At 33.6% G+C, this 16,440-nt stretch overlaps 1 protein-coding gene across 1 annotated transcript; it reads left to right on the top strand.

The window, feature by feature from the left end:
* Window positions 1-5,996: 5,996 nt before the first annotated feature.
* On the top strand, window positions 5,997-15,762 carry dbnla (drebrin-like a). Its single transcript, XM_073829915.1, has 15 exons — window positions 5,997-6,181; window positions 6,519-6,574; window positions 6,719-6,831; window positions 8,344-8,418; window positions 8,508-8,654; window positions 8,748-8,825; window positions 8,917-9,068; window positions 9,639-9,693; window positions 9,785-9,859; window positions 11,580-11,688; window positions 11,813-11,989; window positions 12,073-12,135; window positions 13,748-13,860; window positions 13,948-14,032; window positions 15,105-15,762. Exons 1-15 carry the CDS (start codon window positions 6,099-6,101, stop codon window positions 15,239-15,241), a joined length of 1,518 nt encoding a protein of 505 aa, XP_073686016.1. The 5' UTR covers window positions 5,997-6,098; the 3' UTR covers window positions 15,242-15,762.
* The last annotated feature ends 678 nt before the right edge of the window (window positions 15,763-16,440 follow it).

Genomic DNA, 16,440 nt, shown 5'->3' with positions numbered 1-16,440 from the left:
ATATATATATATATATATATATATATATATTTTTTTTTTTTACATCAAAAATCACCACGCTATCTTTTTTTGAATAACATAATATAACAGCAAAATATTTCTTTTGGAGAGAAATATAACCTGGCTGAAAGAAATTGCTAGTAAATTACATAATTATTTACAAAAAAAAACAAGAAACAAGATTTTTTGCAAAAATATACAATAAAGCTATTTTATTATGTTATCAATTATCGCCATGCTTTTTTAAAACAATATAATATCATCTCTTTTTTTTTTATTTAACAGGAAAATACTTATTTTGGGGAGAAATATGACCTGGATAGTTTTTCATGAGATCATTTGTATTAAAAAAACCCCAGTAAAGCTATTTTATGATGTTACATATAATATAATATAATATAACATAACAAATTATTAAAAAAAAAAAAAACATTTAACAGCAAAATATTTCATTTGAGGAGAAAGAGTTTTTTTTGTAAGAAAATAGACAGTAAAACTATTTTATCATGTAATAAAATATCACCATGCTACTTTTTAAAAAAAATATATAATATAATATAATAATAATAATAATAATATATCTGTTCAGTCACGTAAAAAGTAGGATATCATCTGTCATTGCCGTTATTGTATCCTGGATCTGTCCCATTATACTGAAGTTAACATCTACTGCCCCGATTGCTGTTTAACATTGTATTATAATATCACTACTATTGTATATCGTATTGCTTCCTGTTCAATATTTAGTACAGTTATGTCTATAGTTAAATCTTTTCACTAAACAACACAGAAATCGAATGATTTAACTTATCTCTGTACCCATTCAAACTACCACATCCATACATTTACAGCTTGTTTTTTTTGTTTTTGTCCTAATTTTTGCTCCCATCTTCTTGTACTCTTTTTTTTTTTTTTTCTTTGCTTTGTTTTGTCTTGTTTTACTTAGTTTTCTCCCCCTCTGTGTCTCATTTGCGTATATATGTGTATATATCTGTGTATATATCTGTGACTGGTCTCAGTCTATGTCATCATGTTGCTGTCTATCTATGTTTTATTGCGCTCAATAAAAAAAAAAAAAAAAAAAAAAAAAAAATAATAATAATAATAATAATAATATATATTTTTTAATTTAACAGCAAAATACTTATTTTGGGGAGAAATATGACCTGGATAGTTTTTCATGAGATCATTTGTATTAAAAAAAAAAACCCAGTAAAGCTATTTTATGATGTTACATATAATATAATATAATATAATATAATATAATATAATATAATGTAACAAATTATTTAAAAAAAAAAACATTTAACAGCAAAATATTTCATTTGAGGAGAAAGAGTTTTTTTGTAAGAAAATAGACAGTAAAACTATTTTATCATGTTATAAAATATCACCATGCTACTTTTTTTTTAATATAATATAATATAATAATAATAATAATATATATTTTTTAATTTAACAGCAAAATACTTCTTTTGGGGAGAAATATGACCTGGATAGTTTTTCATGAGATCTTTTTAAAAAAAGAAAAAAGAAAAAAAGACAGTAAAGCCATTTTATCATGTTATGAAATATCACTATGCTGCCGGGGTTTTTTTTATATTTTATATTTTGGGGAGAAATATGACCTGGATTGCTTTTCTTTTGTTAAAATACAGACAGTAAAAAATATAGACAGTAAAGTTATTTCATCATGTCATCACATATGTGACCCTGGACCACAAAACCAATTTTAAGTAGCATGGGTGTATTTGTAGCAATAGCCAACAATACATTGTATGGGTCAAACTTCATTTGGACAATTTTAAAGGCGATTTTCTCAATATTTGGATTTTTTTACACACTCAGATTTCAGATTTTCAGCCATATGTTGTTCTAACAAACCATACATCAATAGAAAGCTTATTTATTCAGCTTTCAGATGATGTATAAATCTCAATTTAAAAAAAACCTGACCCTTATGATGGTTTTGTGGTCCAGGGTCACATCACCATGTTACCAAATCTTGTTCTTTACAAGTTTTGTGAGATTCACAAAACATTTGCATTCACGCAAGCATCCAGCATTTGCATTAAACTGACAATAATCACAATGTGCATGAAATATTTGAGCCTGTTGAGCTCAAAAGTGAAAAAGCGAGAAAGTGAAACCTGATTACAGTTTCAAGGACAGGCAATTAATTTTGATTACGAGGGATTGGCCTCAAGGGAGAAATCTCAGAGATCTGCGAGGCACATGGCTTAGTAATGCTGAGTGTGTGTGTGGAGAGAAAGAGAGAAAGACTGGGGGTTGATCGTAAACTCAAACCTTGACACCAGCCTAACCATGACACAGGAGCCGCGGCCCTCCCAGCCCCACGGCCGAGCCCTCGGGGCCCCGCTCCCATTACGATCTCGCACTCAATTGTCTGCTGTGTGTGAGAGGGCTCAGGGGGCAGATGCACTCTATATCATACCTGTCAACAGGCGCGCTTAGCACAGACCTGCGTGCACGTACACACACACACACACACACACACACACACACACACACACACACACACACACACACTCTCGCACGGCCGGGACTGCAACACGACACCGACCGCGAAACTGGGTCATCTTAGCCAGAGACAAAGACTCTGGAGCTGACAGCAGGAGTTGAAATCTGCCCAAAAGGCATTGGCAGTGCCATATCACGAACAGTCGGACGCTGGGAGGGGTCATAATGATACCCGTGACCGCTCTGTGGAGAGAAAAAAAAAAGTGTGTTACTCAAATCACATAAATAGGAATCTGCTATTGAAGCTTTCACTGTACGCTGACGTTACAGAGAGACGCAGGTTCCCCTTTCACATCAAACTCAGCACTGACAATCATCTGTTTTGTGCCTTCGTGTGAGAAAATCTGCGACTAATTCATTCAAATATGATCTTGGCTCAAGCTGCACATGTGGTCACAGAAAATAGCGGGATTTAATTGCACACACATGATTTTCTCTGGCAGATTAATTAATGTGGTTGAAATTGTGAGGTACACACTGATTCATATCCTTCGAGAAGACTGAAGCGCTGAGTTAATTTGTTTCAAATGTAGTGTAAACTAATAGATTTGGAGACCTAATGAGCAAAACATGTGGGTTTCCCTAAAATTTCTGTCCCTCTATAAACTATTCACAGTTTTTCTCTACTTTGTTGTAAAAGGCCAACCATTGCATAATAAGTCTTGTAGCATGACCGAAATGAGGAGCCAAAATTATGAGAATGGCGACATCCTGCGGTTAAACTAATAACTGCAGCTATTGTTTTAGAGCTGAGTGAGAGAATGGAATAAGGTTGTTAAAACAAACAAACAAACAAACAAACAAACAAACAAACAAACAAAAAAGCAACAATAATATTGTAATTGAACTCTTGAATTGTTTTTGATTTATAAAATATTTCAAACTTGGCATCAGAACACATGATACACTAAAAGTTATAATAAAAAAAAATATATATATAAATAATTTACACACACACACACACACACACACACACACATACACATACACATACACACATATTATATATATATATATATATATATATATATATATATATATATATATATATGAAGTAAAAAAAAAAAACAAGATAATTATTATAATTCCACATCGACTATATCAGTCTATATAGACTAAAAACAATCACATACAACAATAATTTCTCAAAGATCACCAACTGAACTACAGTAGTCAAGATAGTAGTTAAAATATCGTTAACTTAAGCTGATGCGAACATTATCCACAATATTTCCAGCTAACATGTATTTTATGTTGCAGCTCATCGTATTAATGGGGTGTTTTCACAAGTTGGCTCACCGGACTATGGCCGTCGATTTGTGTCGGATGTCTTTGACGTTGAAAACAGTTAACGTTTTCTTTGTAGTGGAAAAAAATGATTAATTTATTTGTGAATATCATTTTTTCGCTTATTTCAGTTAAATCTCATAAAACTAGCGAGCTAAGCCAGTAGTAGTGCTGACACTGTCGTGTAAACATGGCTGAACACACGACAAGCGGGAACCGATCTGAATGACTCAAACTCAAAACTTTGACTTCATTCAGCTCAAGCTATTCACTAGCAAAATATTTCAAAAGGCCATTTATTTTAAAATTTCGACATGTAATGATTTTTGTAATGAAAAAGAAAAAGATACATGTAATGAAAAAGACAGATCTTGATACTCCGAATCAGTTAACCATTGTGTGGCAAAATGATTAACTGTTTCGAAGCGCTCCAATCGGATCGTGAATCAGTTGATTTTGATAGGAACTTCGGAGCAGAATTGCGAATCTTAAAACTTGACTCTTCTGTAGTTATATCGTGTACTAAGACCGGTGGAAATTTTCTAGGCTGATAACATTATGAACTACACTCCCATTCTGGCATAATAGTCAAGGAAGTTTGCTGCAGTAATATGGACACAGCACACGCAGTAATCTCATGCAGTAATATCACGCAGTGCCTGAAATTAGTTCCCAGCTAGGTAACTTCCAGTGTGACCGGCGTGATATTACTGCGCCTGCTTCGGCCATATTATTACAGCAGCAAACTTCCTTGACTATTACGCCGGAATGGGAGCCTATCTACAAAAAAAGTGGAGTGTTCCTTTAACAGAACTTTTTTCCATTAATTTTATGCAGGCCTATGTGAAATTTAGCAGGAAACACAAAGGAATTAAGTTATATTTTCCCATATTCTCTTTTGAGCAGTCAAACAATCCAAAGAAAACATCTTTGTAACAAAAAGAAAAAACACTTACAAAATGAGATTGGATGAACATTAGAAAAAAAAAATCAGACCAAAATTTGGTGTGGGTACATTGCCAAAACAACAAAATGACATTCCTCAGAAGAGTAACAAAACTGCAACTCACTTCAGTGAGTATAATAAGCTTTTAGAGAAAATTGGATGAACCCATTCATTTGTTGCTTGACCTCTTCATATTTAAAGAGAGAACTAGGCCTATTTAGTTTCCAAAGTGCTAGAAACGCCATCCTGAAGACACCTGCTGGTCAAAACTGTGCAAATGCAACGAAGACTATGATCAAATGTATAATGTCATCTTTTACAAAACCAAAAATGCTTGTAGGAAATCACCAAACACCAATAAATATGCAATGCATGTATAATATTTGTTATGTCATTAATTTGAAACGTTTTGCGGTTGTTATGAAGAGCTTGGCTTTAAGTGACAATTAACTGCACTTTCATTTTTCTTACACAAATGTGCTATTAATGATCTGAAGTCATGAAATGCAAATAGGGGGAAAATCTCATTATGAAATAAATGTTTTTCTCTTATATACGTCAGTTTGCCAAAATGACAGCTATGCATTTGGCCACTTTACACGAATCTTTACCATGTCGAGTTTCTCTTGCTCTGTCAGTCTATAAAAACTCTAAAGCAAAGCTGAAGCTTAGCCTATTCTTAAAGTGATTGCAAAAAATGTGATTTAACTAGTCCAACTAGTTCCCGTGTGACCATACGGACCGCCCTTACACTGATCAATACGAATGTGCGATTCGCGAGCAAATGGTTCTTTTGAACATGTGATTCAGTCTAAACGATTGTTTACAAAATTACTTTTGGTTTAACAGTAAAACTGCGAAGTCTGAACAGCACTGCTGCTCATATTGTTAACATTAGGCTAATGGACGAACAAAATCACAATGACACAAATAATTAAACAAAATGGCGCGCTTGGAATACTTTTAACTAAAAGTATCGGTGAATCATTTGAACTGATTCGAACAAACCGATTCTCTAAAATGATTCCCAATGATATTGATCGATTGAAAGACTTATATTTTATCTGTAATATATTTCGTCTAACAACATCTAGCATTATCTATATTTGTTTCCTTAACAAATATTTAAGGATATTCGACTGCGTGGAAAATACACGTTTTCTCTTCCTCGTTTCAATTCCAAAAAAACTCGCTGAACCAGATTTTACGGGACAGGTGAGTTTTCTAAACGGCAGAAGACGGTCCACTGAAAGAGGAAGGCAGGGTTATGATTATATCTTCATTAAAAGCTCTCCGCAAATTCGTGCAAGTTTCATGACCCACTATGGCAGTAAACTTGAGTAAAAACGGACCCGCGCTTACAGAGGCATATAATGAAGTGGTGATCGGGAAAACGGGCACAGACTGGTAAGACAGCTACATGTTAACAAATCTTACTACAACATAGCCTGCTATCGAGAATAGATGAATGAATGATATTTTCTAACACTAATTATACATTTCAACGTATTAAATTCTTGTAATGTAGCTTTAAATGAGGTAGCCTATTTCTCTTTAGCATAACATGCAAATTACTTTTTAGCAAATTATATTGCATAACCCATGCTCAAGGGAATTATTGTTACTTATATGGTGTAGTTTTTCTATGATTTTACACGTTATAGATGTTTGTTGTGATTATCTTCAGTCATTTTTAACACAATGATCCTGGATACAAATACTAAACTGTGTTTGTTGATTTTAGGGTGTTGTTCACCTATGAAGGAAACAGTAATGACATTCGGGTTGCAGGGAAGGGAGGTGAGTGAATTTGTTTTAATAAGACCTTAAGAATGCAGGTACGAATGCCAACAGAGTGATGTCATTCTTTGTTTGTCCTATTTGATAAGTCAGCAGCAGTTGACAATTACAAATGCTTGTGTGTTTTCTCTGAATGTGCCATAGACGGTGGGCTTGATGAAATGGTGGAGGAACTGAACAGCGGTAAAGTCATGTACGCCTTCTGTAGAGTGTTGGACCCCAGCTCTGGAGTTCCCAAGTTTGTGCTCATCAACTGGGTATGACTAGACAAAAAATGTCTTAAACTGAATGTTTTGATGAGAAATACCCTACCTTATTATGTAAAGTGAAAAAACAACAATTCTGTCATCATCTACTCATGTTCCAAAGTAGACTTTGGTTAATCTTCAGAACATGAATTCATATTTAAAAGAAACTTGAAAAGTGTCTGTTCCTCCCTTGAAATTCCAGGGAAAACAAAGATCCAAAAAGGTCATAAAGGCACAATAAAATAAAACGTAGGTATATAAATACTATAAAGTGACAGTATACAGTTGAGTTGAAAAGTTTACATACACATTTCAGAATCTGCAAAATGTTAATTATTTTACCAAAATAAGAGAGATCATACAAAATGCATGTTATTGTTTATTTAGTACTGACCTGAATAAGATATTTCACATAAAAGATGTTTACATATAGCCCACAAGAGAAAATAATCGTTGAATTTATACAAATGACCCTGTTCAAAAGTTTTCATCCACTTGGTTCTTAATACGGTGTTGTTACCTGAATGATCCACAGCTGTGTTTTTTTGTTTTTGTTTATTAATCCCTTGTTTGTCCTGAACAGTTAAACTGCCTGCTGTTCTTCAGAAAAATCCTTCAGGTCCCACAAATTCTTTGGTTTTCCTGCATTTTTGTGTATTTGAGCCTTTTCCAGCAATGGAAACAGAAGGTTCAAACACTTACTGATGCTCCAGAAGGAAACAAGATGCATTAAGAGCCAGGGGTGAAAACATTTGAACAGAATGGAGATATGTACATTTTTCTTATTTTGCCTAAATATCCTATTTTTCATTTAGTACGGCACTTCAGAGGCTATGCATGTTTCCCAGAAGACAAAATAGGTTACATTTACCCTGATCTTCACATTCAGAATGCATTGTGTTTCCTTCTGAAGCATCAGTGAGTGTTTGAACCTTCTGTAATAGTTGCATACGAGTTCCTCAGTTGTCCTCAGTGTGAAAAGATGGATCTCAAAATCACAGTCATTGTTGGAAAGGGTTCAAAAATACACAAAAATGCTGGAAAACCAAAGAATTTGTGGGACCTGAAGGATTTTTCTGAAGGATAGCGGGCAGTTTAACATTTCGGGACAAACAAGGGACTCATGAACAACTATCACTAAATGAAAAAAAAATGGCTGTGGACTTTTGAATGGGGTCATTTTTATAAATTAAACTATTTAGTACTAAATAAACAATACCATGCATTTTGTATGCTCTCTCTTATTTTAGTAAAATAATTAACATTTTGCAGATTCTGAAAGGGGGTGTAAACTTTTGACCTCAACGTGGATTAAACCACTCAATTTATAAGGATTAGTTTTATAATGCCATTATGATCCTTTTAGATTGTCAAGTTTTGGTTACACTGACTTTCAGTGGAAAGATTAAAAATGAATGATGACTGAATGAGAATTTTCTTTTTTGTGTGAACTATCCCTTTAACCTCTGAACTTCCATTTTAGAAATCATCTTTGTGGTTTGTGCTAATATTTGGTTTCAGACTGGTGAGGGAGTCAAGGATGTTAGAAAGGGTGCTTGTGCCAATCATGTTCATTCAATGGCCAATTTTCTGAGGGTGAGTGTAAGATGCAGCTAATAAAATTTTCATTTTGTAGTACATTAAGGTCATTTAATTCCTTATTTTAAATGTGCATTTTCTTAAAGGGTGCTCATGTGACCATCAACGCCCGATCAGATGATGATGTTGAACCTGCTGCCATCATGGAGAAGGTGGCCAAGGGCTCAGGTGTCAACTACAACGCCCACAAAGAATCAAAGCAGAACAATAACTACGAGCCTCCTGGACGTGTGGTGAGTGAAGCAATGAATTATGTCCTTATCTCATATTTATAGAGGCTTCGAATGCCTGCTTGTTTGCCTACTCCAGTGTCTTTGTTCCCACAGGGTTCTGTTTATAAAAAGGTCAGCGCTTTACATGAAATCCAAAGTACGCAAAGAGACAACTTCTGGGCTCAGGCTGAGGTGAGGAAACGCCAAGGTAAAACACAATGCCTTTTATCAGCTCATCTGCTCTTTGTTGTCTCGACACGTTCTCTTCCATCTCCTTTATCAGCAAGATGAAAAGAACCGCCGGCAGGAGGAGCGCAGGAAGGCAAATGAGGAGAGGCAGCGTCTGGAGAAAGAACAGAGGGACCAGGAAGCTCGAGAGGCGGACGAACGAGAGCGAAGACGGAAGGAGAGGGAGAAGGAGATCGACCAACAGAGGCGAGTGATTTTGAGTCTGTCGTATTCATGTTATGAAAAACTATATACACTACCCTTCAAACGTTTGGGACTGGAAACATATTTATTCTCTTATTCAGCAAGGACACACTCATTTGATCAAAAGTGACAGCAAAGACCTTTACAATGTTACAAAAGATTTTTTCAAATAATTCTGTTCTTTTGAACTTTCAAAGAATCAAAAAATTATTATCCACAAAAATATTAAGCTGATTTCCACATCTGATTTCATCAATTAGACAGATTTCTGAAGGATCATGTGACACTAAAGACTGGAGTAATGATGTTGAAAAATCAGCTTTGTGTCACAGGACTAAATTACATTTTATAATGTATTAAAACAGAAAAGTGATTTTTTTAATCTGTAATAATATTTCACATTTTTTTACTATCTTTTGGATCAAATAAATGCAGCCTTACTGAGCATAAAAGACATTAATAAATCATACAAACCTCTAACTTTTGAACGGTAGTGTATATCATTTACAAAAATTGAAGTGTTACTTTGGCTTTATGTGTCTGCTAAATAACTTGCTTTTTGGTGTCTCATAGGATTTTTGAAAAGAAACAAGAGGCAGACAATAAAGAACAGGAGCAACAAAAATTGGTAAAATTACCCCTTTCCTTCAATAAATCTGAATTATAAAATCATAAATATTTAATTTTAGTAACTCTTGATTGCCTCACTTGTTGTTAAGGAGAAAGAGCAGAAGGAACACCAGTCTCCCGTCAAAGCAGGAATACTGCGATCACAGTCTGTGCAGAAGGCCAATGTGAGTTCACCTTTGATTATTCAACTGTTAGCGCCCACACTAAGAGTGTCCTTGGATCTCAAAGTATATTTCTCATTGATTTTCTCCAAATAACTCTTTAGTAAAGAGTTCTAAGCCATGTACAAAACCTCTGATGAATCACTGGTTTGACGCAAAAAGTACCAAAAGTGAATCACTGATGAAAATCAGACCATTTTTTATGATCAAATGAGCTATACTTCACACAAAGTATTGTGAATTATGTAATAAAATATAAAACAATAGTATTATATAAAAATATTGACTTACTGTATTGTGACAGATATTAAGTTAAAAACAATACATTTTAGGGTTTTATGTGACATAGATATGCTTATCAGGTACAACATATAATAAAAGTACAGTAAAAACTGTAATATTGTGATATAGTATTACAATTTTTCTGTTTCATTGATGTTTCCTCAGAAATCATTCTAAAATACAGTTTTGCTACTTAAGAAACATTTAAACAGTTAAATTATTTTTTTGGGATATTCAAACCGTGATACGTTTTTTCTTTGATGAAGAAAAAGTTCAAAAGAACATTTTAAATAGAAATCATTGGTAACATTATAAATGTCTTTACTGTCACTTTTGATCAATTTATCGCTTCCTTTCTAGACTAAAGTATTGATTTCATTCACACAAAAAAAAAATCTTACAAATAAAACAAAATTGGTGCTCAAAACCAGGTATGTCTTGGAGGATTTACACATTATCATTCACTTGTAGTTCACTTCCAGAGTGAAAATTTCCTGATAATTTACTCACCCCTATTTCATCCAATATGTTCAAATATTTCTTCAGTTACAAAGAAATTTTTTGAGGAAAACATTCCAGGATTTTTCTCCATATGGTGGACTTCAATGGTGCCCAACAGGTTGAATGTCCAAATTACAGTTTCAATGCAGCTTCAAAGAGCTCTACACGATCCCAGCTAAAGAATGAGAGTCTTATCTAGCAAAAACAATCTGTCATTTTCTTAAAACAATAAAAATGTATGTACTTTTTAACCACAGATGCTCATTTTGCACTAGCACTCACACATGACATAAGACAGAAGTACCGACCCAGTGTTTAAAGCAAACGTGCAAAGAAAGTCAAACACTCTTTACAAAAAAAAATTCATGGGGATAACATGGATAATTTCACAAGGTTTAGTGTAAGATTTTTGCCCATCTTTTGGAAAATCCAGTTTTAACAGTAAAAAAAAACAACTACAAATAACTTTTACCAGTAGGTGGCTGCAGAGCTGACCACCTGAAAGATATTTTTTCACAAGTTTTTTCAGTTAAATTCATATCTACAGTACAGACCAAAAGTTTGGACACACCTGAATGAGAAGGTGTGTCCAAACTTTTGGTCTGTACTGTATATAATTTTTTTTAAAGAAAATGACATTGTTTCGCTAGATAAGACTCTTATTCCTTGGCTGGGATTGTGTAGAACCCTTTGAAGCTGCATTCAAACTGCAATTTGAACCTTCAACCTGTTGGCCACCATTAAAGTCCACAATATGGAGAAAAATCCTGGAATGTTTTCCTCAAAAAACGTAACTTATTTGCAATTGGAGAAAGAAACATGAACATCTTGGATGACATGGGGGTGAGTAAATTATCAAAAAAAAACAAAAAAATTCTGAAAGAAAAGGACATAAAAGAAATTAAAGGAGATAAAAATAGCATATTCTACCTTTTCTCAGGAGGCAGCATCCATCATCTCTCAGCGTTCCATCAATCCCAGGGAGCTGTTCATGCAGAAGGAGAGAAGCTTTGCCAACAGTGCAACACCTTCTTCCCCCATCCGACCTGGTAAAGAAAACTCCTGTCCAACAACTCATCATAAGAACTTCTGACAAAACCCTCACATATAAAACATGCACCCATTCCCAAGCCTTTTATCCCTAACTTCAGAAACTCACATCTATTCCCTCAGGTCAGCTGAGAAGCCCATTTTTATCCCAGCAAGCAGTCAGCGAAGAGTACCCTCCCTATGAAAGCAGGTCTCAGCCCTTATCTCCAGTTCGCCCTGCAGCAGCCGTCTCTGTGTCACATGTTCCAACTCCAGTCTCTCCTGTGCACAAAACTTCGACTATCACAGTAAAAAATGAAGGTGAATAAAAGCAACAATCATTCTTGTTTCTGTGGTTTGACATTATATAACAGTTAAGTAATAAGTTGCTTTATGTCTTTCAGACCCGTTCTCCTATGATCCATTTGCATCTCAACAAGCGGAGGGTTCAGATAATGAATGGGATGGTATGTATCTCTCTGTAATGCTTATTAAAGGGGACATAACACACAGTTTCACCCAATCTCATGTTAAAGCGAGACACTGCAGGTGAATAGAGTAAAAAAAATGAACTAATAGTTATCACCTTACTTAACCAGATTATCGATTACATGAATAACTTCAAGCATTTTACACATTTTCTAGAAAGTTAGGTTTACATATGCAAAAGAGGCATTTTTAATTAAATATGCAGTAATTTGCATACATTTCTAGTACACAAATCAAAACACAAAAACACTGGATGAAGTCAGTTTCAAAATTCTTGTTTGTTTGTTTTTTGACATATTAGAGTCAAATGTTTTTACAGAGGGAATCTCATATTGTCACTCCATAATTCAGAAAAAACTTGGAATAGACTAAAAAATATTTTTTTTTTACCATTTTGGGGGGAATAAAATGTTATATAAAATCAAGCAAATTATATATGAACAAATACCTCTGTAAAAACCTTCAGAATATAGACAGGAACAAAAATGTAAAGTTTGGTGTGTGTAAGTGATACTGAAGTGGAGATTTATGGCTCAGTCTAGGAGAAAAAAAACTAACTTGGAGAAAACGGCCTTTAAAAATTTGAATTGTAATTGAAATCTATTGACACAAATAGATACATTGCTATAAAAGAAACACGCTGTCTTTTGGGTATTTTCTTTCCGCTAGTCTGAAAAAACACTCTATGAAGCCCAAAATCTCAAACTTGAAAGGTGCATGAAAAAATGTCTCCCCTTAATCTTGAGTACCTATAGAGTGGTGTTGCATCCTTCATATCTGCAAAAAGTCTTTAGTTTTATCATATTTAAAAAAAGATACAGCTTTACGATTCTCTCCGAAAACAGCCGAGCTCTTGGAGGCGCGCCGTGGGCGGAGCTACAAATTCACAAGAGCTCGTGCCGATTGCCAACAAAACACATACATTTGATGCCGTTTCACTTACCATCAGCAGTTCTGAATCATAACCGGGATCTTTTATAGCTGGGACTGCTCCATCTTTTAGTATCAAACGATGTGTAAATCCAGCGTCGAACTGGGCCTTGTTAACGCTCGTCAACAAGTGCAAAACTGCAAAACTCCATTTCTGCCCCGGAAAAACAAACTGCATCCACTGTTCAAGTAACGCTGGGTTCTTCGGGAAGGTGAGCAAGGTTATTCTTGCCTAACAACCAAAACCACACTTCTTTACAAACCAGACATTATTCCAGAGTGAGTCCAGTGTAGCCGAATGAAGCCGCAGCGCTCGCTCTGGTCTTTGTGTGCGCGGGCGCGCTCTTCCGGGAGAAATGCCCATACAAGGAGTTCCACCCTTCAGGACGTCATGAAGAGTCATGATCGAAAAAAACTTTCCGAAACTTGTAAGAAACCCGGAAGTGTGTATTTGGCACAGAAATACGTCAAAATATGTTAAAAAATGTTATACGTTCAAATGTTTTTTTTTTTAAACTTTGGCCATGTTTAGCATGGGTATCCAACTCTTTTACAGTGTAAATAACTTAACATGCATGAAACAGCGTTGTACCTCATTTTTATTGTCAGTCAGTGTTTTAATGATATCTGAAATGTGATTTACTGTGTATCCTGGTGCAGATTCAGGTGATGAGGGATCGAGTCCTAATGCTGGGAAGCAGCAAAGTTATGACGTAAACAACATCTACACCAACATCCCCTCGCATGAAAGTCTCTATGAGAACGTTAGCCAGGTTTGTTCCTTGTCTCGTCATCCAAAACCTTGCGTCCATTAAATATGAATGTCATATAAATTGCATTATTTATCCAATAATCTGAAGGATTTCCAAACCCATGCTGATGAAGAAGAAGAGACAGGCGAAAACCAGAACATCTCTGCAAGAGCTCTTTATGACTACCAAGCTTGTAAGTGGTGATATAATTTTTTTTTATCATAAATTAATTCAATATAAAAATATTTACTGCTTTATCTAAATATTATCTAATTTTAGACACTACCAGTCAAAAGTTTTTGAACAGTAAGATTTTTAATGTTTTTTAAAGAAGTCTCTTGATCCAAAGTAAAATTTTTAGATATTTTTACTAAAGTAACTGTTTTTATTTTTGAATAATATTTTAAAATGCAATTTATTCCTGTGATCAAAGTAAAATTTTCAGCATCATTACTTCAGTTTTCAGTGTCACGTGATCCTTCAAAAAAATTCTAATATGATGATTTGCTCTTTAAGAAACATTTTTATTATTATTATGAATATTTAAAACAAACTATATATTTAAGAATATTTAAGTACATATTTACTTTGATAAATAGATAAAGTTCAGCATTTATTTGAAATAAAAAGCTTTTATTTAGACTTTTGTTAAGCAATGATGCTTTAAATTGATCAAAAGTAATGATAAAGACATTTGTAATGTTACAAAAGATTTCTATTTCAGATAAATGCTGTTCTTCTGAACTTTCTATTCATCAAAGAAACCTGAAATTCTACTCAGCTGTTTTCAGCATAATAATAAATGTTTTTGAGCAGCAAATCAGAATATTAGAATGAGTCTAAAGGATCGTGTGACTGGAGTAATGATGCTGAAATTTCAACTTTGAAATCACAGGAATAAATTACTTATTTTAAAATATATTCAAATAGAAAACAGTCATTTTCAACAGTAAAACTATTTCAGAATTTGACTGTTTTTGCTGTACTTTGGACCAAATAAATGCAGGCTTGGTGAGCAGAAGAGACTTCTTTTAAAAAATAAAAATAAAAATCTTACTGTTCAAAAACTTTTGACTGGTAGTGTATCTAAAAAATATTCTGTATACTTATAAAATTCACATTGACAGTACAGCTAGGCCTGATTAACACGTTTGTAAATTAAAAAAACCAAGATTTTACTATATTCCATAAACTCTTATAATGAAGATGTGTTGTTAAAACATACCAATTTATGCATTATATTTTCTTCTTTGCTTCCCATTTAGCGGATGACACAGAGATCACCTTTGACCCGGATGATATTATCACAGAGATCGAGATGATAGATGAGGGCTGGTGGAGGGGTTACAGTCCTGACGGTCACTACGGAATGTTTCCTGCTAATTATGTTGAGCTTCTTTAAGTCTGCAGTAACCAATCAGATGCAATATCATGTGACAAAATGATTGTGGTTTGTTAGTGTGCTCGAATGATGTTAATGGGTGTTTGGAAAATCTGCTTTCTTACTTTATCCAAATAATGTTCAATAAAAGTTTGTTCTTTTAATGTTGATTCAAAAATGCCTGTCAAACAAAGCACAGAAAATAAACTCTAGCATTGTAATAAATGAAAATATTCCCTTAGAATCCTAAAAATGTATTTACTAGTTTTTAAACAAGCATTTACCAAGATTAATAGTTTCCACTAAACTTAGTTATTAAAAGGCAATCACTGAGACAGTACCATGGTGAAGTTAGTGTACACACTTACCAGTCAAAAGTTTTTGAACAGTAAGATTGTTAATATTTTTAAAGAAGTCTCTTCTGCTCACCATGCCTGTGTTTATTTGATCCAAATGACAATTCTGTAATATTTTTGCTATGTAAAATAACTGCTTTCTATTTTAATGTATATTAAAATGTGATTTATTCCTGTGATTTCAAAGCTGATTTTTTGCATCATTACTCCTGTCACATGATCCTTCAGAAATCATTCTAATATTCTGATTTGCTGCTCAAAAAACATTTTTATTATTATGTTAAAAACAACTGAGTAGAATTTTTCAGGTTTCTTTGATGAATAGAAAGTTCAGAAGAACCGCATTTATCTGAAAAAGATTTTTTTGTAACATTATAAATGCCCTTATCATCACTTTATCAATTTAAAGCATCCTTGCTAAAAAAAATATTTCTATAATTAAAAGAAAAATTATACTGACTCCAAGCTTTTGAATAGTTTAGTGTATAATGTTACAAAAGTTTTTTTTTTATTTCATAAATACTGATCTTTAGATCTTTCTATTCATCAAACAATCCTAAAGTAAGAAATCGATTGTTTTAAATATAAAAAAATAATAAAAAATAAAAATGTTTCTTGAGCAGTAAATAAGCATATAAGAATAATTTCTAAACGATCATGTGACAATGAAGACTGGAGTAATGATGCTGGAAATTTAGCTTTGATTACAGGAATAAATTACATTTTATTATATTCAAAAAGCAGTTTTAAATAGTAAAAATATTTCACAATATTACTGCTTTTGCTGTATTTTGGATCAAATAAATATATATATATTTTTTAAAACATAAAAAATCATACTGTTCAAAAACTTTTGACTGGTAG

This window comes from Garra rufa, chromosome 23, assembly GCF_049309525.1.
Source record: "Garra rufa chromosome 23, GarRuf1.0, whole genome shotgun sequence".
Lineage (NCBI taxonomy): Eukaryota > Metazoa > Chordata > Actinopteri > Cypriniformes > Cyprinidae > Garra > Garra rufa.
The sequence above is the reverse complement of the archived record's forward strand: the minus strand, read 5'-3'. Positions and strand labels throughout refer to the sequence as shown.